The following is a 26788-nucleotide window of genomic DNA, read 5'->3' on the forward strand; positions in this document are numbered from 1 at the left end:
AGTCTGGCGGGTCCCTCGGGGCGCGCAGGGCTGGCTCGGACGGGACGGGACGGGGAGGGACGGGGCGGGGCAGGCGGCGGCCCGGGCTCCTCCCTCCTGGGTTCCGGGCGCTTCTGCACTTAAGCTGGGCGCGGGGTACTGGGTTGCTGGGCTCCGAGAGCAAGAGAGCGGTCAGCGCGGAGCCAGAGCCAGAGCCGCGCGTCCTGTCCACAAGCCGACACCAGCACGCCGGCATGGCCCCTACAGCGTCATCGGGCGGCAGCACCCTGCCCAGCGGCTTCGCGGTTTTCACCACCTTCCCCGACTTGCTCTTTATTTTGGAGTTTGTGAGTGGCTGGGCCGGAGCCTGGGAGGGCGTGGGATGGGCTGAGCCGTGCACTATCGCGGGTCTCTGCGCAGGGTTCCGGACCAGATTCACAGGTTGCGTGGGTCCTGGGAGCATCGGGATAGCCGGGCCGGAGTGAAGCAAATCTCCCCGACTCCAGTCGTTTGGCCCCTCCCAGACCAAGGACAATGATAGAAACAGTCTCCACAATTTAGGTGGAAAAACCAGATTCGCGAATGGGTCAGACGTTGGGCGCCGGCTAGGGTCCATCCATCGCGCGCTGGTTCCAAAGCTGCGCTCTGACCCGCTTCCCATGGGCGCAGAGGAAGCCCTTATGCGAGAGCGACGTCCTTGTAGGGGTGCCCAGCTTTGTTCAGGGTTAGGATTTCGTTTACAAAAATCAGCAAAAGAAGCCTGAGCATCACCAACCGAGGCGTGGGGATTGGGTTGGTGAGGGAGGAGCGGAATCCGGGTTATTCTCTTCTGGCCTTTGAAGGTTTCTGGGGAGAGAACTTATTCGTGACAACTTTGACCTGGAAATAATAAAACAGGCCACTGTTTGCTCCGCCACAGTCATTCTGCCCTGTGTGTGGAGTCGGGGGAGGGGAGAGGGCTGGCAAAATTGGTCCCATGTAGCGGCTGACCTTGAGCAGTCTGAAGGCCTCCTGACATTGGTCTGTCCTTGGGCTGGAGCCCCACAGCTCCGCTGGTGGCTGTAGGAAAGCGTTTCCTAGCCTAGGCTCCTGGTAAAGTGCTCACTATGTCCTTAGGCTTCAGACTACCCTCAGGCTAAACTCCCCAGGGCCCAGGGGCTGCTGTGTGTGTTATGTGGGTGCTGAGTGATGCAGCCATGGGGACTCCATTCCCAGCACCCCTGAAGGAGAAGAGTTGGTTAGAAAAGAGGATGTTCAAAACTGTTTAAAAACAGGACCCCAGCTTCTTCTTGCCTGATTGGAGTCAGGAGGGTGTGACCAGCACAGGGAGCAGGTTCTGTCATCCATGGAGGGTTTGGAGAAAGGGCTAAGGGGACTCAGGTCTCCTGGTGGCCCCGTATCACTGCATTTGTGAGGGTTGAGTTGAGCTCACACCTGTGTGTATCCAGAGTGACGTCAAGTCCTGGGGCCAGCCAGGGTCAAGAAAGTGACATCTAGAAGAAACCCTGGACAACACTGCACCCGGCCCCACCATTTATAGATATGGACACCCAGACCCAGAGTGGGGAGGGGCTTGCACCACTGGCACATCCTTTCCCCAAGTGGCTCCTCTGGGTGCGTCTATTCAGCACTTGGCCTGTGCTTGCCCGAGGCTGGACATCTGAAGATGAGCGCACAGTGCCCAGGACCTGGGATGAGTGGTGGTGGTTCCTTCAGAGGCCACTGTGTTTACAAAAGCAGATTCATGACCAAAGAGATGGTGGCTGACAGTGAGGCGTGATGGGCAGAGGGATTTTTAAGCAACAAAGAGTCCTCCTAGTGTCTCTTCTGTTGCCCTAATGAGGGGCTTCCTCTGCTTTTGCAGCTGTTTGGGGAGCACTGTGACAAGAATCATGAGAGGCTGTCAGCTGGGCTCCATGCAGAGGACTCTGGGGCACCTCCTTCTCTTGCCTTCACAAGAGCTGGCTCAGGCGGCAGCAGGAGATGGCGGGTGGGGGGGACCTGGCTTCACAGAAGGGAGGGCCTCCCAGTGCCCACTGCCTCCTCTTGGTGTCCCAGCCTAGAGGAAGGAGTGCCCCTGGCGGAGGGACAGCCTAGCCAGGCAGGGTGGTCTGTGGGAGAATAGAGAGGAGGAAACCCCCCCGCCCCCACCCTACTAAGTGAAAGGAGAGAGCCGGGAGGTAGGAAATTTCCTGGGTTAGTGGAAACTTACACCTCCAGGGGCAGTTTTGTGACCTGCAATAGTACGGTCTTCTAGAAGAAATAATTCTCCCTTGCCCAGACCACTTCCCTCTCAGCCATCTCTCAAGTTGTTTTTTCTCCTCCACCTCAGCCCCTGCTCCCCAGATGCCGACCACCACCCCCACTTCCCGAGAGATGCTGGATGCCTCAGCTATCACCTCCAATCTCTTTCCTCCTCTCTAGATTGGGGGTGGCTCCCAGGGAGCAGGGAGAACAGGAAGAAAGCAGACACCAGTCCTTTAAGTTTCCTCTGCACACTTTGTACATTTGAAGCTGGATGTGCTTTGCTGTGTGAAAGAGCAGAGAATGAAAGGGCCCAAGGAGGTGCTGGCTGCCCTGGGAGAGTTTTTTTAAGTGTGGACCATTACAACACAACAACAAAAAGATAAAGAAGCCAGTTAGAAAATGGGCAAAGAACTTGAACAGACATTTCTCCAAAGAAGATATAGGAATGGCCAATAAGCACATGAAAAGATACTCAACATCTTTAGTGATTAGGAAAATGAGATCAAAACCACAGTGGTGTACCATTTCACATGAAATTAGGATGACTATTATCAAAAAAACTGGAGAATAGCAAGTGTGGGCCAGGATGTGGAGCAATTGGAGCCCTCACACATTGCTGGTGGGAATGTGAAATGGTTCATCCGCTGTGGAAATCAGTTTGGTGGTTTCTCAAAAAAATTACACTATGACCCAGCAATTCCACACCTAGGTTTATAAGCAGAAGAATTGGAAGCAGGGACCTGAATAGGTAGATGGATATGTGTGTTCATAGCAGCTCTATTCACAGGAACCAGCAGATGGAAGCAGTCAGAATGTCCCATCAGTGGATGAATGGACAAACTGTGACGTATTCACACAGTGGAATATTATTCAGCCATAAAAAGGGAGGAAGCACTGAGACATTCCACACAGTTGGAAACACTACGCTGAGTAAAAGGAGACAGATGCAAAAAGTCACATATTGTATGATTGCGTTCATGTAAAATACCCAGAATGGGCAAATCCACAGAGACAGAGCACAAACTGGTGGTTTGCCAGGGGCTGAGAGGAGGGGAATGGGGAGCAATTGCGTAATGGGTGTGGGGTTTCCTTTTGGGGGATGAAAATGTTTGGGGTTAGATAGAGGTGGTGATTGCACAACATCGTGAATGTATTAAATTCCATTCAATTGGGCAATTTAAAATGGTTAGTTTGATGTTATACGAACTTCACTTCAATTTTTAAGAAAACAAAAATTAAGAAATATTTCAAATATTACCAAAAAGTATGTATAATACTTTAATAGACACCCTTGTAATTATCACTCAGCTTTGTCAGATCTTAATATTTTGCCATATTTCCTTTCAGTATGAAGGAAATAAGCTTTTCAGGAGGCTTCTAAGCCCTGGATGTGCCGCTGTCTTACTCCCCTCCCTCCATCCTCAGGAGCCCAGGGCTGGACGTGGTGGTCCTGACGCCCAGGCAGGGTCAGCCCTTCCCTGCACCCTGACTGCCTATGAGCTCCATGGGTGCTGTTTGCTGTGTTTTCACACTTCATGGAAATAGTGTCGTCCTGTCATGTCCTTCTGCAGCGAGCTTTCCATGCAACGGTGTTGAGGTTTATATACATTGATGCTATTTGTCCATTCTTCTGATGATGGACATTTTGGCCATTTCCAGTGGTGGCTTTTTGCTGTTGCAGACGGCATTGCTAAAGAACATTCTTGCATTGGCCTCTGTGGTTACATGTTGGGAATTTCTTGGGGGACACACAGAGGATTGGACTCGCTGGGTCATAGGGAACGCACATCTTCATCTTCCCAGAGTCACCACACTGCTGTCCAAAAGGGTTATTCCAATTCACACAGCCGCGTAGCGGAGTCACTGGGAAGCTTATGAAGTTTAATTGAGCTCAGGACCCGCACTTGCTCAGGCCCCTTCCAAGATTCAGACTCATTTTTTATTCTTTTATAAAGAAGGTCCCCAAATTGTATAAGCTTCAGGCTAACCCTGGACCTTCCCGACTCCCACCAGCAGCAGATGAAAGTCCCCGTTGTCCCTCATCCTGGCCACACTTGGTAGCATCAGACTTTGTAATTTTCTCTTAGTCCAATGGGTGTGAAATGCTTGATTAGTTTTTAAATCTGTCATCCAGGCGAGTTGATTACTCACAGTTCCCATTTCCATGCCTGAGCTCCCAATAGCCTGGGAGGGGCAGGTGTGAAACCCTTGGCCTCCAGGACCAACAGGGCGGGGCTCCCCTCCCCTCCCAAGGCAGGGACACTGCCCACCAGAGCAGGAAGGGCGATGGCTCAGGGTGGGACCTGGCAACCTTACCCTGCTCAGCACCCCAGCCCAGAGCTCCTGCCCTCTGAAAGCTCAGGGTCCTCATGGGAGGTGAAAGGCAGCCCAACCAGGGGGTGTGACCCTGGCTCTCTGAGCCCCCAAGCCCACAGGCCACGCTGCTGTTGTAGGCAGTGGGGTCCCAGTGCACCCCACACAGGCCCCAGTGGAACTTCCAGGGTCTCCCCTCCCCAACAGCTGCACCCAGGGCTCTGCCTGTCCCTGTTCCCTGTCCCCAACCAAAGGGGACATGCCTTTTGGAACCACAGTCTCTGTTTCTTCCTCCTCCTCCTCCCTTCTAAGCCAGGGGCGTCCTGACCCTGGGCCCCCATTTACAGCACAGGATGTTAACCTAGGACGCTGTTTGTCTTAGCTCAGGCCAGGGTCCAAGAGGAAACTTCTCTCACAAAGTACCAGGATGTACCCCCCCAGCCCCCACTTTCAGAATTTGGGAAGGAAAAGCACCCCCTGCCCCCACTTTCAGAATCTGGGAAGGAAATGCCTGGAAAGGGGTTGTGAAGTCATTAACCCGGCTCCCTCCCCTGAGCCTGTGTGCAGTGCAGCCCCTGAAAGAAAGGCTGGAATGGAGAGAACTTTTCTGTGGACAGAGCCTGCTGGAGTGCCACCCCCTCTCCAGGGCGGACCCCCTCCTTGCATGTGTCCCCAGGAGCTTAGGGACTCAGAGGGGTAGGGTCACCTGGTGGGAGGCAGCGCTTGTAGGGTGCACTTTTTGGGGTGGGGTGGGGTGGGGGAGCCACCTGGAGTCGGTTTGCAGTTTCCATTCTTACAGTGAACTGGACACAGTAGTTACTAACATGAGCCTGTTTCTGTGACCCAAGGTGACTGGGGACTTTTTGTTATTTGAGAGTGACCGAACAGGTCCTCAGACCTGCCCTACATTTTCACCTGTCTGGGATCCTCGGACCCCAGAACCAGGATCGGGCAGTGGGGTGGCGGGCATGGTGACAGAGCAGCTTTCCAGGGCATGGTCCATATTCCGGCTTCACTGAGAAGGCCCTATGAGGACTCCTGGGCTGAGAGATGCAGAAGCAGAAACCTGACTTTCCAGAGCTGGGAGGAAATTGAGGCTCCGAGAGGGGCGGCAGCTGCCCAGGTGCCCCGGTCTCCAGGGTGGGACTTCTTCATTGACAGCAGGTCACGTCCAGGTTCCTGCATTCACTCAGACACCAGGGATGAACTACCCACAGCAGGAGGGATCATGAATAGGGGACCCCGCCCACCTGGGAGCCCTGGGCAAGGCCTGTCCCCTGCTCTCCCCACAGGGAGTGAAGGGACAGCTCAGAGCCACTGGGGAGCTCGCACCCTCAGTCCTGCTTGTCACATACACACCCTGGAGGTTCTGAGCCACTAGGGCCTGGGTGGGCCCAGGAATCTGCATTTGATAAGCACTGCCCAGCCCCCATGGATCTGGCGAGGTTTGGAGTGGGCATCAGTAGGCTAGGCCACCCCCTTGACGTTGTTATGGGGGAGAGGACAGTGGGGACAGTTCTCAGTGAGAGGCTGAGGCAGGAAGCCAGGGTCCTGAGGGTCTCCAGGGTTCAGGGCAGGCACCCTCTCTGTGCTGCCCCAGCCAGGGACCCTCATACAGTCCCCAGAGAGTGGGGGTGGCCCTGCTGGCCAGTGCAGGACAGTGGGTGAGGCTGGCCTTCCCTGGCTGTGCCCACTGACCCCTGGCCCTGTGTCACCTTCTTGTGCTGTGGGCCCCTCTCTGTGGCTGTTTAGAAGGGGTGAGGACACTGCCCGGGTTTCTCCTTCCCTCTCTAAAGGGGGGAATTACAGGCAAAGGTCTCCCAGGCGTTAGTTCTGGGAGTTGAGAAGTGACTTTTCTGGTTTTTCCAGAACGAGAGGCCTGGTTTGATTAGCAGCCAATGACTCTGAGCTGTTCTCTGGAAACTGCTAAGTGTGATGGTGGGCTCAGCTCTGGGAGGCTCATGTGTGTGTCGTCATAACCAAGCTCCACTGAGAAAGATTGCTCTTAACTTTTCCATAAGTCACTCCTCGACCTGACCTGACGCAGGTCGGGTAATCTCTCTGTCCCAGCACTTTCAGGAGAGAGCAGGAGGGTCCCAGATGCCATGGCAGGGAGAGCTCAGGCTCGGGTCAGGCAGGGACAAAGGCTGACTGTTGCACCCACAGGCCCACAGAGAGTGGGAGAGTGCATTGGGCTGCTGGCCGAGGCTGGGTCTGCAGCCTTAGGAATGGATGGCTTTGCTCTGGGCTCAGGCACATCCTCTGAGGGAGGGGTTGGGGTGGTGGACTGGGTCCCCTGGGGCCTGCCTTGAGGTGGGAGGAGGCCAGCCAGTCTAGACTGGATGGGGGCTGGGGACTGACTCCCGATGGATCCAGAGCTGAGCCCTGGCTCCCACTCCTGACACAAGCCCGTCCAGGCTCCTTCTGGCCTCTCAATTCTCAGTCCCTGGAAATAGTGTTTTGGACCAAAGGCCACTGTAGGGGAGGAAGACATTTCCTCTATCCAAAGTGGGTTCATCTGGCCAGAGAACGAATTAAATTCACATGAGACAGAATAGCAAGAGAAAATTAAACAAAGCTTTATGAGGAACCATGGCCCGGGGCCTTTCTTCCTGAAGGAAGAAAGAGCACCGAAGAAGTGGGGTGCACATATACCCCCAAACAGGGTGTTTCACATGTGATTGAAATGTCCCTCCCACAATACTCACGATTGCCCTGTCGGCACAGCACTTGATGGACACAGCAGGTAGTGGGTCTGCTATCTCGGTGGGCGTAGCAGGAGGCAAGTCTATTGTCTGGAGCTGGGCGGTCACAGGTGAGCGCAGCAATCAGTTCCTAGCCTAAGGAAAGATGCTTAATCCTTAAGGAAATGCCAACATTGGGAGGGGAAGGGAAGTCAGTTACAGGAGGTTACCAGACAAGAACAATAAACAAATGCAGATTTAAGTCCTTGCCTTCCCCATTGATTAAGAGTTTCTAGAGACAAGGTCATCTCCTTTCTTCTTCCTGGTGCAGAGAGGGAGGCACCTTTACAGATAGAGATTTAGTTCTACTTTTTAGTTGCTTTCCTGTCTGCAAAGAAACCAGCCTCAAATAGTCCTCATGCCAAAGAGACATATCTTAGGGTGGCCATTCCAGTCCCCACACCAGCAAGAGCAGGCCCTATGAGATGGCCCAGCAGGTGTCCTCCTCGGGTGCTGATGGACGAGGACAGTGGGTGGCCCCCTCGTCCCTGGAGCACTGATGCCATGGGGAAGTGTGGCCAACTCCTCACAGGTTGCAGACTGTCCCGGGAGCAGGAGCAGCTCCCTGGGTTCTCTGAGTCCTGGGCCCTGACTTGCCTTCTGCATTCTGGTGGAAGGTTTGGTTCCTGGTTGGCTCCTGCTGGGCCCCAGCAGCATAATGACTTCCTAGGGGAATGGACTGGCCTTGATTCTCTGCTCCAGGCTCTCTAGCACTCCCAGCTCATTAATAGCTGCTGTTCTCTCCACACTGGGTCAGAACCACCCCTGTGTTGAGTCACTTCAAGGTACCAAGGCCCTGGGGCATGAGAAAATATGCAGGAACTGGAGGAAAGGCCTGTCATCTGCCATCACACCTTGATCTGCACAGGCAGTGGGAAGAGGAAGGCCCAGGGCCACCCAGCCCCTCTCAGCTGACCTGGAATTGTACTGGAGAGCCCTCTCCTGTTAGAAGGCAGTTGGGCTGGAGGGGAGGCCACATTCCGACCCTGGTAATAGGGGCGGGGGTGGGGGTGACAAAGGTCAGGTTGATGGACCTGGGGATGACGACCTCAGGCCTGTGTCTGCAGAAGAGGGAGTGATGTCCTTCAGGGTTTGCATCTTTTGCTTGTTTTTGGTCTTAAACACACACCTTGGTGTTCTTTCCGCTGAAGGGACAGAGCCTGTTAGCCAGTGGAGGGTGGGGGAGGGGAGGCTGCCTCCCATGGCCTCCTCCTTTGGGTTCTCTGCTCCTCTACACCCAGGGAGGCTGAGAGCAGAACGAAGGCTGCCGGGCGGTCTCCTCTCCCTCCGTGTTGCTGTTCTCATGGCCATTTCCAAAGCCGGCCCTACACATGGGAGGTTTCATGGTGAACTGCCCGTGGGTGGCCTTGAGTGACTGCCACACACTGGGCTGTCCTGACCTGGCTCCACAACCAGCCTGTCAGAGCTGGCCCTCAGCAGCTGTGGGAGTGTGAGTGGGCCACTGCGCCTCAGTTTCTGCATCAATGAAATGGGGTTATAATAGCACCCACCTCAAGGATTGCTGTGAGGACTAAGGGAGTGTAATGTACGCAAAGCTCTTCAAACCACGTGGTGCCCGCAGCTCCTGCTCGATAACTATTTGGTGCAATTATCATTAATTTACTAATAAGTCAAACAGCTGCTCCCATCAACTGGCTGATCTGCGCTCAAAGGGGGCAACTGTAGGAGGGGCCATGAGGCCGATCCCACACCACCTTTGACCTTCGATGCCCTTCCAGGGCAGGGTGCGCGAGGCACGGGGAGAGAGAGATTAGGGGGTGGTTTGGGCTGTGGAGGCACACGTGACTTGTCCCTGGGGTCCAAAAGTACTGCATAGACACCACCCTCTGTAGGGCTTTCCAGTGGCTCCTGTGCTCGGAGCTGCCCCTGGTCAGCCTGATGGGATGGCCAAAGGGAAGAGGGGGCTGTGGCAGTCCTGTCCTGCCTTCTGCCTTGGGGGTGGGGACTTCCTGAGCCTCTCTCTGCACTGCCCTGCCAGCCTGGTGACAGGGCTGGTAGGGGGAAAGCTTTGAATTCTGAGAGCCAAGCAAATTGCTGCATCTGCCCAAAGGTGAAGGAATCAGTTACCAGTGGGCCCGGAGCAAACCTTTAAAACTGATTTATCATCAGGGTCAGTGCATCACCGTCTGGGAGGGCGTTGGTTCAGGGAGGTGGCAGCTTCTGGCTCAAAATTTTCCCCACCTCCCCTAGCTCCATCCTGCTCTGTAGGTACTTGGTGATAAGCTGGGGACAGTTGGATTTAAGGGTCTTGTAGGAAGGAACCACCCAGCTTTTACATCTTAGGAGTCTTTCTAGAACCATCCCCTAAGCTGCCTTGGGAGGGATGGTGACAGGATAGGTCCCCTGGAAGGAGGGAGCCTGCTGATGAAGGGTCTGGGAGGGCAGAGCAACTGGAGCAGGTAAACTGAGTCAGGGGGCCTCAACACCACTGCTTGTTTTCACTTTGGGAGTAGCCACAGAGCTCAGATTCCCAATAATTGGCAGAGTGGGAGGGTGTCCCCACACAGGAGTCTTCTGCCTCCCTCCAGACATGTCCCCTGGTGTCAGAATGGGGGTCCTGTGCAGATTTCTGGGCCCCGTGTCCTGGTCAGAGGAGCTGAGCTGTGTTCACCCTCGCTGGGGCCCCGGCAGTGTCACCAGGATCTGACTCTGCCCTTGCTCGACCCAGAGCTGCTCCAGAGGGTCTGGTGGCGGGACTGGAAGAGAGAGGACAGGAAGGGAGAGACGGGCTCCACTTATTCATGTGTCTTTGAATAAAGTCTGTCTCCCTGGATGGATCTGCCCTCAGTGCTGACCGTGGTCGTGGTCACTCTCGGCTTCTGTTAAATGCATGAATGAATGAGTGGGTGAGCAAGTGAGCAAGTGAAGGAAGCCCCTCCGTGGACTTGCTGAGCTGAGCTCCTCCATACGAGGGGCGGAGGGGCTCATACAGAACTAGGGGTCTGGAAGAAGCCCCTCCATGTTTGCCTCCTGCTCTCCCTGCCTCTCAGGTCCCGGCTGCCCTCAGCCCCATTGTCTGGGGTCTGGGAGGCTCCAGTGTGTCAGGGACTTGGTCTGTCTCCTCTGACCTCCTCTCCGTGCTTCTCCTGCCCCCTGGGCTCATGTCCTCTTGACTTCACCTTGATGCCATTGCCCTTCCCTGCAGGAGCTCATCCTAAACCAGCCTCCACACACACTCACACACACACACAGGACGTGCCCTCTAACTCACAGAAAGACTCACTTTTGAGTCAGCAACACTTGGACCTGGGACTGTGATCCTCTCCTTGGGCACACGGTCACTGTGCTGGTCAGTCCCCTCCACAGCACCCCTCCGGGCATTGTGTGGTCCCTGACTGCTGACAGAGCTTGGTGGGGACAAACACTTCCAGCAGCAGAATCAGGGCCGCTGAACCTGTGGCCTCGGGAGAGCACCCAGCAGCTGGGACGAGCCTCATCCAGTGTGGCCAGCTTTTCTGTTCCTTCCTGGAGGATGACTTTTGCCCACCTGACCTAAGTGACAAGATGGCTGAGTATTGGGTGCACAGTCTAAGTTCTGTGGCCAGTCCTTTTCTTCTCGAGTCCAAGGCACAAACTCCTGTCACACGCACCTTCAGGGTGCACCCGGTGCCCTTGGAGCTGGTGGGAGTTCTGACGCTGGGCTCCGAGGGGCCGCATGCGCAGACGTGTGTGTGGGAAGCGCTCTGTGGTTCACGTCTTGACTGGTTATTGGAAGAGGGTCTGCTTGTGGAGACCCTGACACAGTAAGATGGAGCCCCCGAGAACATCCAGAGAATTTGAGCAATTCCTCTGCACTGACCTCAGGTGTCCACGTCCTGCAGCAAGAACACTGGACGGTTGTGCACGTGGAGCTCCTTCAGCCCCGCACAAGCAGGGGAACGCCACACGGATCTCAAGAACGTGCTGGGGGATCCCTTCCCCTTTATGACGGAGGCTCACTGTTTGCAGGAGGACTTGCTCATTTTTTTTTTTTAAAGATTTTATTTTTTCCTTTTTCTCCCCAAAGCCCCCCGGTACATAGTTGTATATTCTTCGTTGTGGGTCCTTCTAGTTGTGGCATGTGGGATGCTGCCTCAGCGTGGTTTGATGAGCAGTGCCATGTCCGCGCCCAGGATTCGAACCAACGAAACACTGGGCCGCCTGCAGTGGAGCGCACGAACTTAACCACTCGGCCACAGGGCCAGCCCCGACTTGCTCATATTTTTATGTTCTTTCTGTCTTTCCGCTGAGGCACACACATTTTCCTCCACTTCTGGTTTCCTGGAGATCACAGGTTTTTCTCTTTGATGCTGTTGAAGTTACCTTTAAATCCTGGGTCGCACCCGGGTGAGGAGGGGGTCCCTGTGCATGGTGAGATCCTAGCCCTCCTGAGATGTCACGTGGTTACAGGGGAGGCTCTGCCTCATCACATGACAGCTGTGACAGCGAGCACTTCGAGTGCTCCCCATGTGCCAGGCACTCGGGCCCAAACCCATGAGGTGGGCACTGCTGTTATCACTGTTTTTCAGAGAGGGAACAGAGAGGTTAAGTAACTCCTCCAGGGACAACAGGCCACCCCGCTAGTAAGTGACAGAGCTGATACAAACTCGGTAACTCTGGCTCTAAAGTCTACACCCTTAACCACCTTTGCCTGCCTCCTGTGGATTAATTCAGAAAGAAACAGAGAGAACCTTCTATAAGTTTACATGAGAGTTCCCCCCATGACTATCTACTGAGGAGATTTTTTTCACAAAAGTCATTTGATCCGGTAGACCTCGGATGTAAGCTCTATTAAGCTTTGGGGAATTTTTTGTCTCATTTTGTACGGTCTCCTTGGTTCTTAGAGAACCTCAGCTCTGCTCAGCATCCTAAACTGGACTGAATTAAAGACGGGTGGTTTCCAGTCCTGAAACACCAGGGTGGGTGGGGCCTCGGATCACCAGGTCAACCTCATTCACAGACGCTGAGGCCGGGTCCCAGCGTCTAGAGGACACCCAGGGACGACCTAGTCTCATGTTCAAGGCAAGACAGGGACTGGAAACTTAAGGAGAGGACAGGAGAGGCAAGGTGAGGAGACGAGAGGAGAGGAGAGGGAACTTTGCCCATGTCCAGGCGGGAACTGCAGAGCATCTGGGCTGCCGTTGCTGAGCCGGGCAGGGTGTGCAGACAGCAAGCGCTGCTTCTTCTGTCTGACGGGGTCACCAGAGCATCGTCCACAGGCTCGTGTGGTGTAGACACATCCCCAGGCCTTTGACAAAGAGCCCGGTGTCTGTTCCTTGCCCTGTAACTCTGCTTCTCTGCGGTCTAGTCAGACCCTGGGCCCCAGACCTGGGCATTGGTGTTTTTCCAGGTGTGTCTGATTCTAGTGTAGACTGAGGGCTGAGAACCACAGAGCCGCGCCCCCATTTTCCAGGTTGGGGACCTGGCCCAGAGAGAGAGCTCCACCCAGGTGACTGTTGGCCCCCGACTTAGAGACCTTCGTCTGAGAGCACACCAGCCAGTTGCACCTTCTCTGGTGTGGAGGACGGTGACCCATGGGCAGGCAGGGGTGGGGGGAAATCTAGCCTCTACTGTAGACAGAAATGAAGGGAAACTGAGCCCCTGTCACCACTTGTGTGCCTCATGTTTCAAGATGATCGTCTCTGAGCATTTTGCCGCCTGGAAGCTAGAAGCTGCTTAGAGTTTTCTTCAGGAAGGGAAATGCTTGAACCCTCACCTACCCCTTTGCTCTTGACAAATATTTGTCCACCGGGGTCCTGAGGTCAGGATGGGGTGGGCTGTTCCCTGCCCAGGAGGCCTTATCTCCTTGGGTGTGGGTGCAGCGTCTGCTCTGTTCTCTGCACACTGAGTAGGGGGAGGGTGACAGGCGCTGGCTGTGTCCGTGATTCCCGCCGAATAGCAGCTTTGCACTGAGCGGGGCCTGGAGGCCTCCACACTGGCCCAGCGATGAGTTCTGTCTCAGGCTCATCCTCCCTCGAGCCCCATTTCCTGCCACTCCTTGTCCCCCACCTGGTGTGTGGCTTCCTGGCCTTCTGAAGCCCTCAGGGGTGCTCCAGCATCCTCTGGACTCGTGTGTACTCTTTCCTCCCCCTGGAGAGCTGCTTCGTGAACCTGTGGCCAGGTGAGCCAGTTACATCCATCTCTCCCTTCAAGACTCGATGGGGCCCTGCCCCACCCAGGCCTGGTAGGCCCACTCGGACGGGGCATCATCCTGCATTGTAACAGGCTGCCTCTGTGTCTGTCTTCACTGGGCTGTGGGCCTCCTGGGTGAGCAGTGTCCCACCCCAGTTGTTGGATGGTGCTGGGCACAGTGCCAGCAGCTTCACACTCACCTCCATGGTTTCAGCCAGTTTGCACCAGCCCACAGTGTGGGGAGACAGCTGCAAAATGCCGTTACAGACGAGGAAGCCGAGGCCCAAGAGGCCGAGTCACCTGCTCCAGCTCCTCCAGCACATGTGGGGAGAGCCCCTCTCCAGGGCTCACGTATGCTTCCGCCCGTGCAGACGCTGCGTGGTGCAGGTGCTCCGGGAGCTGGCATGTGGCGGGAGGAGCGGGACCTTCACACCTGCACAGCTGTTCCAGCTGTGACCCCTTCCAGCATCCGCACTGGAGCTGTCACAGCATCCGTGTCTGTGTCCAGGGCGCTGCTCCCAGACGTCCAGCTGGAATAGACCCTCTGTTCTCAGCCTCGTCTCTTTTCCTTGCTCCACCCGTCCTCTCTCAGGGGTGTTCTGCACCCACCTCAGCCCCCTCCCAGATGGTCCCCTGTGCAGGTTGCCCTGCATTTGTCCCCTGGGCACCTGCAGGGAAGGGCTGTGAGGGGTACAGGGCAGGCCCACTGCCCATCTCCTGGGAGCAAAACCCCCAGGGTTTAATCATTTCCTCTGTGTGAGGACATTCCCTTCACATGACGTGTCACTTAGAATATGTTTCTGGAACAGACGGGGCCTGGTGGCATGTGTCCTATGAGAACATCCCTGGGAACCAGAGGCTCCTCAGCTCTTCCCAGTTGGAGGCTCCAAAGAGCTGAGCCACATTCACTCAGTGTCCCCACATGGTGGGTCAGAATGGCCGGTGGGCTGTGCTGTGATGGTGGAGATATTTCCTACGAGTCCATTCGAGAGAGAATGTCTCACCTTGAAAGATGTTATGCTAAATGAAAGAAGCTCGTCACAAAAGTCCACCTTTTATATATGATTCAACTCGTGAGAGTTCAGAATAGGGGAATCAATAGAGACTAGAAGTGGGTCAGTGGTCGCTTAGGGATGGGAGGGGTGGAGGGAGCCGTAGTGAAAGGGCACAGGGTTTCTTCGAGGGGATGAAAATGTGCTAAATTGGCTGTGGAGATGATGGCTGCACATGTCTGTGATCATCCTAAACCATGAATTGTCACTTTACATGGGTGAGCTGTGTAGTGTGTGAATTCTCTCTCGTTAAAGCTGTCTAAAAGAGAGAGAACTTCTCCCCGCCATCTTACTATGAAACTCAGTGCTACAGAGAAACCATCTAAAGAAAAAGTCAGCATGATTTTTAAAGGCCCTTTGCAAGGTGGTGCACCCAGAGGCGGGACAGGGTCCTGAGGTCCCAGGGGGCAGGGCTGGGATGGGGCACAGGCTGGACTTTGCTCCTGTGGACGGGATTCTTCCCAGAGACCCCGGGGATCTGCATAAGGGTGTGAGTGTGTATGAGCGTGTGTGTGTGTGTGAGTGTGTGTGACAGGGAGCATTCCTAGGGAGCTGGAACACAGTCTTCCTCACACTGGTGGAAGCACACACCCAAAGCAGGTGGAGAGTCGGGGTAACCTCGAAGCTTCCCTCTGCACTGGGGGCCGGAAGTTCAGCCCAGAGCTGCGGCCCCATCTCGCTGGTGCTCACTCATGACTCTGTGACGAGCACTCAGTGTGGGGACTGCGCTGCGCTCTGACTTCCGCTCACTCTTTCTGCCTTTGATTCCTGACCGAGCCACACGGGGAGGAATAGAGCTGAATGAGGTGCAGGGCACTGAGCCTGAGACCAGGGTCTGAGAGCTGCCTTCTCAGATTGTGCCACTTCCGGGTACCCCTGTGCCTTAATTTACCTCCTATGCATTTTACAGTTAATTTTTCCAGAATAACTATATCACTCCCTTAAGAATAAAAGCCATGCCCTTCTCCAGGTCACCTCTGCCTGCCCGTCCTCAGAGCTCATGCTCTGGGGGAGCTCCAGACCCCTGGCTGCGCCCTGATCCCTTCTCCTTGCCTTAGTCAGAAAACTGAGAAGAGTGACAAAGAGAACCGTTTTCTCCACGTGGCATTCAGTGTCCCTCAATGCCATGTCCACTGGCCACCGACAGGCACCATGTGCCAGCTGGGTCCCACGTGGGATTCCATCACGGAGGGCTCTCCCCTCCACGTGCAGCGCCAGCTGCTCCTCTGGGATTTGGTCTATCAGCCGCTTGTTTAGGCACACCCATCTACCAGGAGGCCCTGAAGGCCAGGGAACTAACTCGGACACTGACACATGGCTGGACGGGTCTTCCCTGTGTCCCACACCCAAGAGTCAGCCCTGAGCAAGGGGGACCTCACCCCCTCCCTCACCTGGTCAGGGACAGCGCCACTTTGTGACTAACCAGAGGCACCTGTCTTGTGCTGGATGCTGCCAAGGGGCAGAGCAGGGCTCCCTGAGAGCTCGTGAATGGGGACCTGACTTAGATTGGTCCTCTTTGGTTGGTCACCCGTTGACCAGGCACAGGATGCCTAGGAGAAGCGTGTCCCAGGCCCTTGCCTCTGCCCACGGGATGGACATGCCCGCTCCTCCCTCTTCTCCATGCCACACTCTCTTGCCTCCTAAATCCAAGTCCATCTCAGCCGTCAGCTCATGTGCCTGTGTCAGTGCCTGTGATGGAAAAGGCCAAGTGACCTGTTTGATCTTAAAGGCAAGTGTGGATGGGATCGACACACACGTCTCATCTTTGGCAGTCTGATCATCTGGATTGAAGTGATTTTGTTCCAATTAGCTATAAATTGTAACGTGTGTCCCACTCGCTCTGTCACATGCCTTCCTTCAGGCCATCTCAGGTTCATCAGCAGAGGAAGTCTTCTGGGCAGAGATGCCCAGATCTGATTCATTAAGCCCAACTTGGTTTTGATAACTCCAGATACTTCATTGCACAGATTTTCCTACCAACTGTGATTTTCTCCCGATGCTTCTCAGCTGAGAGTCTTGGAGAACCCCTGTGAGGACAGTGGTGTCTCTTACCAAGCAGGTGGGCAGTGGGACAGGGAGATGAGGTCAAGGTGCCACTTGAGTTCACACCACAGGGGACATAGGCCTAGGAAGCAGCCCATCCTCAGCCCCCATTTCTCAGGAGGATGGTGCAAGGGTCACAGTACCTTGGAACCTCTGACTGCAAAGCCATCTCCCGCCATGTCCTAGCCCACGCCCAGCGCAGTCCTTATATTGGTGGGGATGGTAAATGACACTGAGCTGATGTCATTGGGAGGGACAAGCAGAAGGGAAGACAAGTACAGAGAGTCCCAGCTTGGGGTGAGCTTGTCCACAGGGGGAGCGGGACTGTGGCACTGAGGGGTGTTGTGACCCCCACATCTGTCCCTACGCTCCTCTTTGATTGGGGCTCACTGACCCTGCAAACATCACCTGGGGTGGAATCTGGGTGATGGTGAGGGAGTGCTGTTGTCATGCCATCCTTGGCCACCCGAGGAGACCTGGCTGACCTGGGTCCTTCCTACAGCCCAACTCCAGCCCAACTTCTGGGACTTGGAGATTTAAAGGGTGAATTCCTTTAAAAAAAAGCTAGTGACATAGCATGACTAATTTATTTTGCCAATGAAGACCAAAAGAATCTTCTGGTCACTACCATTTTATAACAGAAAGGATATTTTTATATCAAAAATACGAGGAAGGATATAATCACAGAATTAGCCCATCTAATGATAATATTGAATGGTATAAATCCTTTCTTCAGATGATGAATTACTTAACTTCCACTTTCCTCAGTTTACCCATCTGACAAATGGGTCACTATGTTGCTCGTAGGGTTGTGTGATGACTAACTGACTTAGTATTTGTAAGGTGCTAGGACAGTGTCTGGCATATAAATGTGACATAAGTGTTCATTAAATAAAAAATAAAAAAGCGTATTTAAATAGTGAATGAAGGCAAGGAAGCAGAGGATTGGGAAAGACTGAGATTGGAGATCAGGCTAGAGCCTTGGGGCTGAAAGAGTCATTCTTGGTGAGGAAAATGCCCCCCGCTGTTCTCTACCTCCTTGCTGTTTTTCTGCCCCTCGTGCCCCAGCGTGACCTCTGGTCTGGCCCTTCCTGGGCGTGGGCTCTCCTGGCCCGATGCTCACCCTGCCCCCCTTCCCTCTGCAGGTCTTTGGGGGCCTCGTGTGGATCCTGATCGCCTCGTCCCTGGTGCCCCTCCCCCTGCTCCAGGGCTGGGTGATGTTCGTGTCTGTGTTCTGCTTCGTGGGCACCACTGTCCTGCTCTTCCTGTACCTAATTGGTGCCCATGGTGGTGAGACTTCCTGGGTCTCCCTGGTGAGTCCCAGCTCTGGGTGTTTGGGTGGGGTGGGTAGGACCGTCTCCCCTGGGAGGCTGGCTTTTCCAGTGCTGGGTGAGGCTGCCCTCTAGCCATCTCCCACCCATGTTCCAAGGCTGAGCTGGCTGGGCCTCAGCTCTGAGCTGTGCACAGCAGCCCAGGGCTCCCTGCAGCCAGGAGGGCAGGAGAAGGGGACGGCAGAGGTTGACTGTCACCGTCTGCTCTGCTTGCTCCTGTGTGACTGCCTCCCATCCTGTCTCCTCTCCAGGGGCTCGTTGGCATCTCCCATCGTCCAGGAGGTCTGGTTTCCATCTCCTGGGAGCAGGGTCCTGGGGTCTGGCCTGGGCTGCCCAGTATGAGGCCACGCTTACCGCCCAGCTCCATGTCACAGGCTTCTAAACCTGGGTCACCAGAGAGGGACTTGGTGGGGGAGAGAGATGGCCTGTGGTCTCTGTTCTGCATAAAATCTTCCTTGAGGCCCACCAAGAGGGCAAAACTTACACATGGACCCTTGCCCCTTATGTCCCCTGGAAGGGGTGGGGCAATTTGGCCCGGCCTCTCATTCTCAAAAGGTCTCCTACTTACACTTGAGAAACCACCTCCAATTATAGCTCAAATTACTCAGAACCCCAGTCTAGTGCTTTTTCACTTGTAAACACACCTGGAGCCCCCTGCCTCCCCGTCTCTCCCCTGCACTGGTCACTGAGGCCACATCAGAACCAGGACTGTGACCATGTATGACATTTGTCAAGTCCAGAACCAACTTCTACCTATTCAGTCCCAAGCTGCCCCCCTCACTTGATCCTTCTCAAGGGAGAGCAGCGTCCCTTCTCCACTGAAGTCCTTCCTCTGCCCCCAAACCAGCGAGATGAAACTCAGCTGGACCAACGACCTCTGTGAGGTGGGGGTTAGAGGGTGTGGTGATGGTGAATGGGGTGGGGGGAGTCAAAGGAAGTAGCAGAAGATGACCAAGGGACCTGAGCCATGCCAGGTGGGGACAGGTGGGGTGGACAGGGCCCTGCTGGGACCACAGCTGCCCCACATACCCATGTCTGGGATCCCATCTTTCTGACGGCCCTTTCTGACCCTGCAGGATGCAGTCTACCACAGTATTACTGCCCTGCTGTACCTCAGCGCCGCTGTCCTGGAAGCTTTGGCCACCATTTTAATGCAAAATGGCTTTATATACAAATATTACCATGAAAACATCGCTGCTTCGGTGAGTCCCCCGTCAACCCGCCATGGTCACAGCTCCCACCGCCCGCTGACGGGGTCTGAGCGGAAGGCTGCCCGAGCCCTCCCCTCTGTTTTTAGTTCACCGACTTTTGAATGAAATAGACCTTCCCCTCGTCATGAAGACACAAAGTCATGGGGAAGGGAGGGACGTGCCCAAGACTCCCTTCGTCCCCTGGTCAGGGCTGTGCTGTCCAGGCATGGGCTGGCCCAGGGTCTAGTCCTGCGTGGGCTTTGTGGAGGGCAGGTGTGTAAGGATGTGACTGCTGATGCCCGGCACCATCCGAGCTCTCCGTGAACCATCGTATTGAGCCCTCACAGCAGCCCTGGGGTGTGGGCGCTGTGTCATCCCCATTTCACAGATGGAGAACCAGGGCACCACGAGCAGGATAACATGCTCCAAGGTCCCCGGGAATGGGTGGGGCTGGTGTCAGGCCAGGTGCCCTGTGAGCACCGTCAGCACCAGCTTGGAGCAGTGAGTCTGGCCCCTGGGTGTCCTGGCCCCCTGAGCGGTCTTCCATGGAAGCACAGTCAGGGGCGCGAGACTGAGGCCTGGGGTGAAAATCGAGTGGCGGGGGTTTCCCCAGGCCCTGGCTCTGGGCTGGGCTGTGGGGAGGCCCTTCTGGTCAGAGCACATACAGACCCCCGCTGTGGGTGTTTGCCGTGTGATCAGGCCTTGGCTCCTCGTGACGGTGTCTCCTGCCCCACAGCTCTGAGCACCTGTGGTAGGAGGAGAGGCCGGAGGTCACGTCTCCACCAGTCCCCGTGCACGTCCCCTGTGCTCCCTGAGCCTCAGCCTGCTCCTCTGTGAAATGGGACGGTGATTCCTGGCCCTTCCCCTCGAGGACTGTGGCTATTGAACAGCTCCCTGCCGAGGCTTCACAGGAGCCCTGGGGGAACAGGGCTTGAGCCTCCTTCACCCCGTCAGCAGAACAAACACGGGTCCCGACTGTGTGTGACCGGGGGCACGGTGTGTGCAGGTCTCTGAGCTCTAAAAGGAACGTTCTCCACTGTGGGCCAGACCCACTGGTGGGGGAGGTCATGACATGGATTTCCTTTTCAATGGAATGAGTTTGAATGACAGGAATAGGAGAATGTATGGTTTCATAAACTTTTTTCCAGAGCTGTGCATGGTGGGCTTGCACACGTGTGCTAACTCACCATATCAGATGTATTTCTAGCCAAGGGTATTGTTTAAAAAATAAGAGAAAATTTCAGAAATAGCACTCCTCAGATTTCTAGAGGTCAACCTATGAATAAAGGAAATTCCGAGGTCAAATGTAATGACAGATCACAGGATGTCACCTCCAGGAGCCAAAGCTGTGCTGTCCCCACATTTTGGGGAGGACAGAGCAGAGGCTGAGAGAATCCCACAGGGTAGGCACTGTTGGTCTCTGGGAGAAGGTTCTTCAAAGCCATGTCTGCTGTCCTGTACCCTGTCCCCTGCCCTGGGGAGGCCACATGCTCCTCTTAAGCTCTCAGCCTACTTCCCAGGTCCATCAACATGGCCACCTCCTGGTCCCTGCACCCCTCCAATGTCCCACAGTGTAAGAATGTCTCCCATTTTGGCTCATCTTCCAAGATGGCTGGTTTCTAAACAGTAGCACAGCCAGGCAGCCCCTAGGATGCTCTTCCTTCCCCTGGGAGGCTGGTCATCCACCTCCTCCGTCATCCTTCAAATGACTCTGTTTCATCTCCCCCTCATATAGAGATCCTTGTACCTCCCCCCATCCCAACCCCAGAAGCCTTCTCTCCGCCAGACATCAATAAGGCTTTTGACAACAACTTCCGTAAAGTTATTGCAGACAACAGTAATGACATGTAGATGGAACGTGGCTAGTGGGTCAGCACTTGACAGAACAACCCAAATGGGGTGGATTAATGCCTTTGCCTACTGGACAGATCTCTAGCTGAGAACCACTGGGCTATACCATTTTCCAACTTCTCTTTTACTTTTTATCAAAATGCAACACACATCCAGAGAAGTGAGCAGGATGCAAGTGCACAGCTTGATGAGTTTCCATAAAGTCAACCCCTCTGTGTAACAAGCATGCAGATTAAGAAATAGAGCATCATAAACAGCTCCCAGAGACCTCCTTCCTGTCCTGCCGCCGTCACTGTGCACCCACACCAAGGATGACCACGGGCCTGATTCCTAGCTGCCTAGCTCAATTTTTCCTGATTTTCAACTTCATGTGAATGGAGTTGCACAGTGTGTCTTTTCTCTCTGGCTTCTTTCTCTCCACCTTAGGTTTGTGAGGCTCGTCTCACTGTTGGGTGGAGATGCAGACTGTTTCTTCTCATTGCTGTAGAGTATTCCGTTCATGACTATCCCAGCGTCTCTTTATCCAGTCCGCAATTGATTGTGTCCCCCTTTCTGTTAGCTGGGTTAGAGAAATTTGAGCACGCCCAGGCAGAGTCAGGAGTGCCAGAACCCGGAATCACGATTTCTCAGCAGGCAGGGGTGCTGGGCTGAAACCATCAAGGGGAATACGAGCTGGGCTGAATGTGAAGTCCCGCCTTTCTGTTCAGAATATCAGCTGTGTCCGTGCACAGGGGAAGGAGTCCTGGTCACTCAGGGTTCAACCCCAGACCCTGCCCAGCCGTCACACGGCCTCCCATGCTCTCGGGGAGGCCCGTCCGGGCAGTGGGAGGTGTCTCAAGACCTTCTCCTCACACCCCAGGCCTTGGGGAGCATCTGGTCTACCTCTTGCCCTCTGTGACTCCTAACTGGGACTTGCCTCAGGAGCTGAGCTTCTCCCCCATTTGCGGACAGACAGTATGTGCACTGAAGGATCCCTGGGGTTGGTGGGTGCCAACTGAGGGGAGCTGGAAATTTCTGCAGAAATCTGGAGGTTTCTGGATCCTAACACTGGAGGGCAATAATGGCAGCCACTTAGGGAGAGGGGTTTCTGAAAACCTCAGGATGTCCCTTCATGTCCCTGCTGTGCATGTCCCCAAGGTCCCATTTCTTGCCCCACTTGGAAAATAAGCTCTGTGTCCTGTTCCTGTGGGGACTTCTGAGGTGCCTCTGCCAAGGGTTCTCGCTGGGTCTGGAGTTGCCCGGACAGTAACCTGCTCCTGCCTGACAGGCTGAGGTGTTTTGGGGGCTGCTTATCCATGGTGACCGCTCCTTTCAGGCGGGCTGCCTCAGAGTTCCCAGATGAGATCTCTCAGATGTGTGATCAAATACGCAGCTGACTCATCGCCTCTGGCCAAGGAGGGTGAAGGGTTCACCCTGTGTGGGGCGGGAGAGGGCAGGCCTGGTGACGGCTGGTGTCTCTGGGCATTTTCACGGGTCACGGACGTGTAGCTGCCCTAAGTGTCGTGCCTGGTTGGAAACGCCTGACCCCACGCCCCAGGGCACAGATCCAGGAGCAGATATTGGACTCGGGGGCAGCGGGCCTTTAGAAATAGATGGTGCCCAGTGAGCACAGCACTTCAGGGGCTTGACAGGCCATGGGTGACCGTTTGCCACCTTTCCAGGGCCTTTGTTCCCCGTGTCAAAACAGCCGACTGCATCTTCCCAGCAGCTTTCTCAGGAGCCCCTCCTTTGCAGCATCTCACAATCCCACCTCCCTGTCCCTGTCCCTCAGTCCTGTGAGCCTGGCTCCTCGCCCGTGTCTGTGAGATTATGATCCTAGAATAACATTCTGATGGGTGTGAGGATGTCCAGGCAGCATTGAGACCTTAACCAGAGCCAGCAAACCCTGTGTTCATGTTCTCCAGCTGAGGCCGCTGGGCTCACAGCTGGTGGACCCGGCTCTTCCTGGTGTGGAGGAAGCAAGTTTCCCACAGAGAGCAGCTGGTACTCACCTGTGAGTATCATTTGAGGGGCCTCTGAGGACCCTGGTTTCCAGTTGGGTGGCACCAGCATGATAATGTGAGATGGCAGATGGCTGACCTTGCACACCATGTCCAGTGGATAGTGAGGTCACCTGGAGCTCTGTTCTGAAAGCATTCAGGGCCACATCTGTGCTCAGCAAGAAAGGATGTCTGTGTAGGTGATGGGAAGCAGTCGCAGTCCACACACTTCATGTCTGTTGTCCCAAGCACCATTTGAGCAGCTGGCCCAGTGTGGACAGCCCACGCCTTGTCCTCTCCCAATGCGTGCCCGTTAATGGTCATTTATCTTGATTTCAGGTGTTTTCATATGCAGCCACTCTGCTGTACGTGGTCCATGCGGTATTTTCTTTAATCAGATGGAAGTCTTCGTAAAGCAGCAGAAGAACTTCAGCTGAAAACCCAGACGGTGTTAACTGATCGGCCCGCCTTCCAGCACAACTTTCTAGCATGCAGAAATGCTCTCCATGGTGGAAAAAAGAAACCAAAAAAAAAAAAAAAAAAAGCAATGCTGTGTGTCTTGTGGGTGTTATGCTGACTCTCCCCTGTCCCTCCTGTCAGGGTTGGGACCTGCTGCGTTTAACCTCCAACTACTGAGGCGTCTTTCAGGGTCATCTCCTATTTGTGAAAGGGGGCGGTGGGGTGGAGTGTGGAGTCTGTGATCTGAGAGAGCAGGAAACAAAGATCCCTGCTGACCCCTGGACCGGATCTTGCGAACTCTCTGCTGGAATCTTCCACAGGCTCTTTTGAGCCCCCATCTCCATGGGGGAAGATGATAAAGCTTTGAAATACTTTATAAAGTGCCTTTGTGTTCAATACTTTTCTCAGGTGTTTTTGGTTTTGTTTTGACTCCCCAGTATCAGGACCATCTTTCCAGCTTTCTTTCTGAGGAATCCTGGGCTTAGACTGAATCTCTAGAGGTGGCATCAAGTGGCAGTTCAGGTGAGAGGTGTGTGTGCTCGGCCACTGCACTCAGAGAGCCCGGTACTTGGTCTCCCACCCTCCCCAGCTACCAGGAGCCTCAGATGGCTTCTCCTCTCTGGAAACTCGCCACTTACCAGTCTTAGGGTCTCTTCTTTTTCCTACAAGACAAAGAGGTCTGTGCTCAGTTAGAAGGTCCCCAAGCCACAAGAAAATAAGGTGTAGAAGTTTCCTCTCACTCTGTGAAGCTGATCAGAGATGTTCTGGGCAGTGGGCTGTGTGTTCTGTTCCAGTTAGTGATTTGGATAATAAACTGTGTTTAGAATTTCCTTGGGCCACTCCATAGAGGAGAAAGGGGACCAGACTGCAGAGTGACAGGAAGTGAGGTGACAAGTGCTGAGTGCCACGTTTCGGGGATGAGATGCCCGGGTTGAAAGGAGAGGAGATAATAGGAAGGGGGCGCTCAGTGAGGAATCCTGAGAGTCAGCTCCTGGCATGAAATGCTCCTTCATCCCTTCACTCGAAGAATCCGTGATGTCCCAGAACTGGGGCTCCAGACCAGGAGCCTCAGAAACTGGTCAGCCCCCAGCCGTGGAGGCAGATGGGCAGGGCTGGCTGACCTCTGGCTCGGGGCCATGAGGGCAAAGCTTCCAGCCTCAGGCAGAGGTTTAACTAGTTGACATTTTCCTTCCCTTCCACCTTGGGGACCCCATGACTAAACTGAGTCTCAGTGGCATCTCCAGGATGTCCTTTGTTATCCCAGGATAATTATTCCAGAAAAGGGCCACTTTTAGTGAGTCCACTTAAAACAGAATTTAAGTAAAAACTTCATTGTAAACTAGAAGCTAAACGTTTGATTGGGGCTTTATCCTCGAAAATGAAAGTACAAATTAAGAAATGATAGGAAGTTGGTCACGTGTTTCACAAAATTTGCAATCAAGTGTTGATCGAGGGAAGTCTCATTTTTTTGACCAAACTGCCTCATGGCATCGTGGTGTACCAGAACCGTGATGCTGACAGAGGTGCAATTTTTTTCATTTTCGCTTATTTTATTGACATCATACGAGCTTATGCCACTGTGTAAATTTCAGGGGTACACCATTATATTCCGACTTCTTTATAGACTGCATTGTGTTCACTACCAATAAAATAGTCTAGTTTTTATTTGTCCCCACACATATCTGCCCCTTTACCCCTTACAGGCACATTGTTGACTCTCATCCAAAAAAGGAAACCAAAGGCCAAGGACTGGTTGAATTTCCCAAGCATTTCTCAATGTTTTGAAATTTTTAACGTTCTTTCTAAAGAAAGTTTGATATGGTGTTTCTCCATTTTCTCTTTGAGTTGCAAATTGGTCTCAGGACAAAAGCTTTTTAGTCGAAGGCTTTGCAGATGATGCCCTGACATGGCTCTCTCCTTCCTCCCATCCTGAGTCACTGAAATTTTCAGTTTCATTTCAGGTTGATTTGCATCCTATTCTCCTTGGATGTTACTGGGATAGGCAGCCTCAAAAAATGTCCTCTTGGGGATGGCCCAGTGGTGGAGTGGTTAAGTTTGCACAGTCTGCTTCAGCACCCCGGGGTTCACAGGTTTGGATCCTGGGCGTGGACCAACACAGTGTTCATCAAGCCATGTTGTGGCAGTGTCCCACATATAAAATAGAGGAAGATTGGCACAGATGTTAGCTCAGAGACAATCTTCCTCACACACACACACACACACACACAAACACACACACAAACACACTCTCCTGGTCTTGCTTTTCCTTCCCCCAGACCACCCTTCTCCCCCAACCCGTCCTGGTCCAGATCCCTTGCTCATGCATCTCGTAGCCCAGATCTGTCTGCATCCAGCTCCTTGGGGAGTATTTGCAAGTTCAAGTACTGGCTGATGAGCAGGCCTCCGGCTGGGGCACTGCCCCCGGGAAGCCCAGGTGCCTGGGGAGGAAGGGGTTGGGGAAAGGGCATTTAAGGAGCCTGCTGGGCAATATCCTAAATGTATCAGACTTCAAAGAATGGGCTGAGAAGTGAACACCTACTGTGTGCTGGGACCATTGGTCCCTTGAGATTTGAGATGGTGTCTGGCCCCCAGTTTCTTGTGGCCGGCATGCCTCACCTCTCTGCCTCTGGGTCTTGGGCAGGAGGGAGCCTCTGGGGCATAGCTTTGTGGCACACCAAGGGCAAGTGGGACATTCCTTAGATGTTGCCTGCTTGGTGGCCCTGACTTGGGCCAAAGGTAAGGAAGCATCAATAACCAACCACAACAGCTCAAAAGACCCACGTCTGCACCTGCGTAACCACCTTGCCTGCCATTTTTGGAGCTCTTGCCTTGGCTCATGCACTGCATAAGACATATATCTAGAGCCTCCTGTCATCCTCCCTGTGGCCACAGGAGATGCCACTACTGTCCTTTTACAGGTGAGGAAGCAGACAGACTCAGCTGGGGAGAACTGGAGCTGGATTTAGTGCCTGTTCCCTTTGTCCCTGGGGCCCTGTGCTCACTTACTGTCTTAGGGACCCCAGACCTGTCCCCATGTGGGTCTGTCCTCCAGCCTCTCAGGAAGTGACAGTGGCAAGAGACCTTGCAGTAGACCTGATGCCAGTGGACAGAGGCCTTCAGGGGGAGATGAAGCCAGGCTGGGACAGCTCTAGACCACTGGCAGGGTCAGCAGCAGACCACGTGGCCAAATCCAGGTCCTTATTGAAAGGGGTTGGCTGGGGCTGGTCCCATAGCCGAGTGATTAAGTTCGCGGGCTCCGCTGCAGGCGGCCCAGTGTTTCGTCGGTTTGAATCCTAGGTGCGGACATGGTACCACTCATCAACCATCCTGGGGCGGCGTCCCACATGCCACAACTAGAAGGATCCACAACTAAGAATATACAACTATGTACCCGGGGGCTTTGGGGAGAAAAAGGGAAAAAACAAAATCTGTAAAGGGGCTGGCTGCTGTGAGCTGCAAAGTCACGAC

General features: G+C 54.2%; 1 protein-coding gene across 2 annotated transcripts; it reads left to right on the forward strand.

Annotated features, from left to right (window-relative positions):
• Window positions 1–23718, forward strand: LOC100063322 (myelin and lymphocyte protein). Of its 2 annotated transcripts, XM_001494113.5 has the most exons (4): window positions 1–326; window positions 17656–17823; window positions 18918–19043; window positions 23201–23718. In XM_001494113.5, exons 1-4 carry the CDS (start codon window positions 234–236, stop codon window positions 23273–23275), a joined length of 462 nt encoding a protein of 153 aa, XP_001494163.1. In that variant the 5' UTR covers window positions 1–233; the 3' UTR covers window positions 23276–23718. The 2 variants fall into 2 exon arrangements, with proteins under 2 accessions (XP_001494163.1, XP_003362976.1); XM_003362928.5 differs by lacking the exons at window positions 17656–17823; window positions 18918–19043 and having other exon boundaries at window positions 101–326.
• Window positions 23719–26788: the final 3070 nt, after the last annotated feature.

The sequence above is a fragment of the Equus caballus genome, chromosome 15 (genome assembly GCF_041296265.1).
Source record: "Equus caballus isolate H_3958 breed thoroughbred chromosome 15, TB-T2T, whole genome shotgun sequence".
NCBI classification, from domain to species: domain Eukaryota; kingdom Metazoa; phylum Chordata; class Mammalia; order Perissodactyla; family Equidae; genus Equus; species Equus caballus.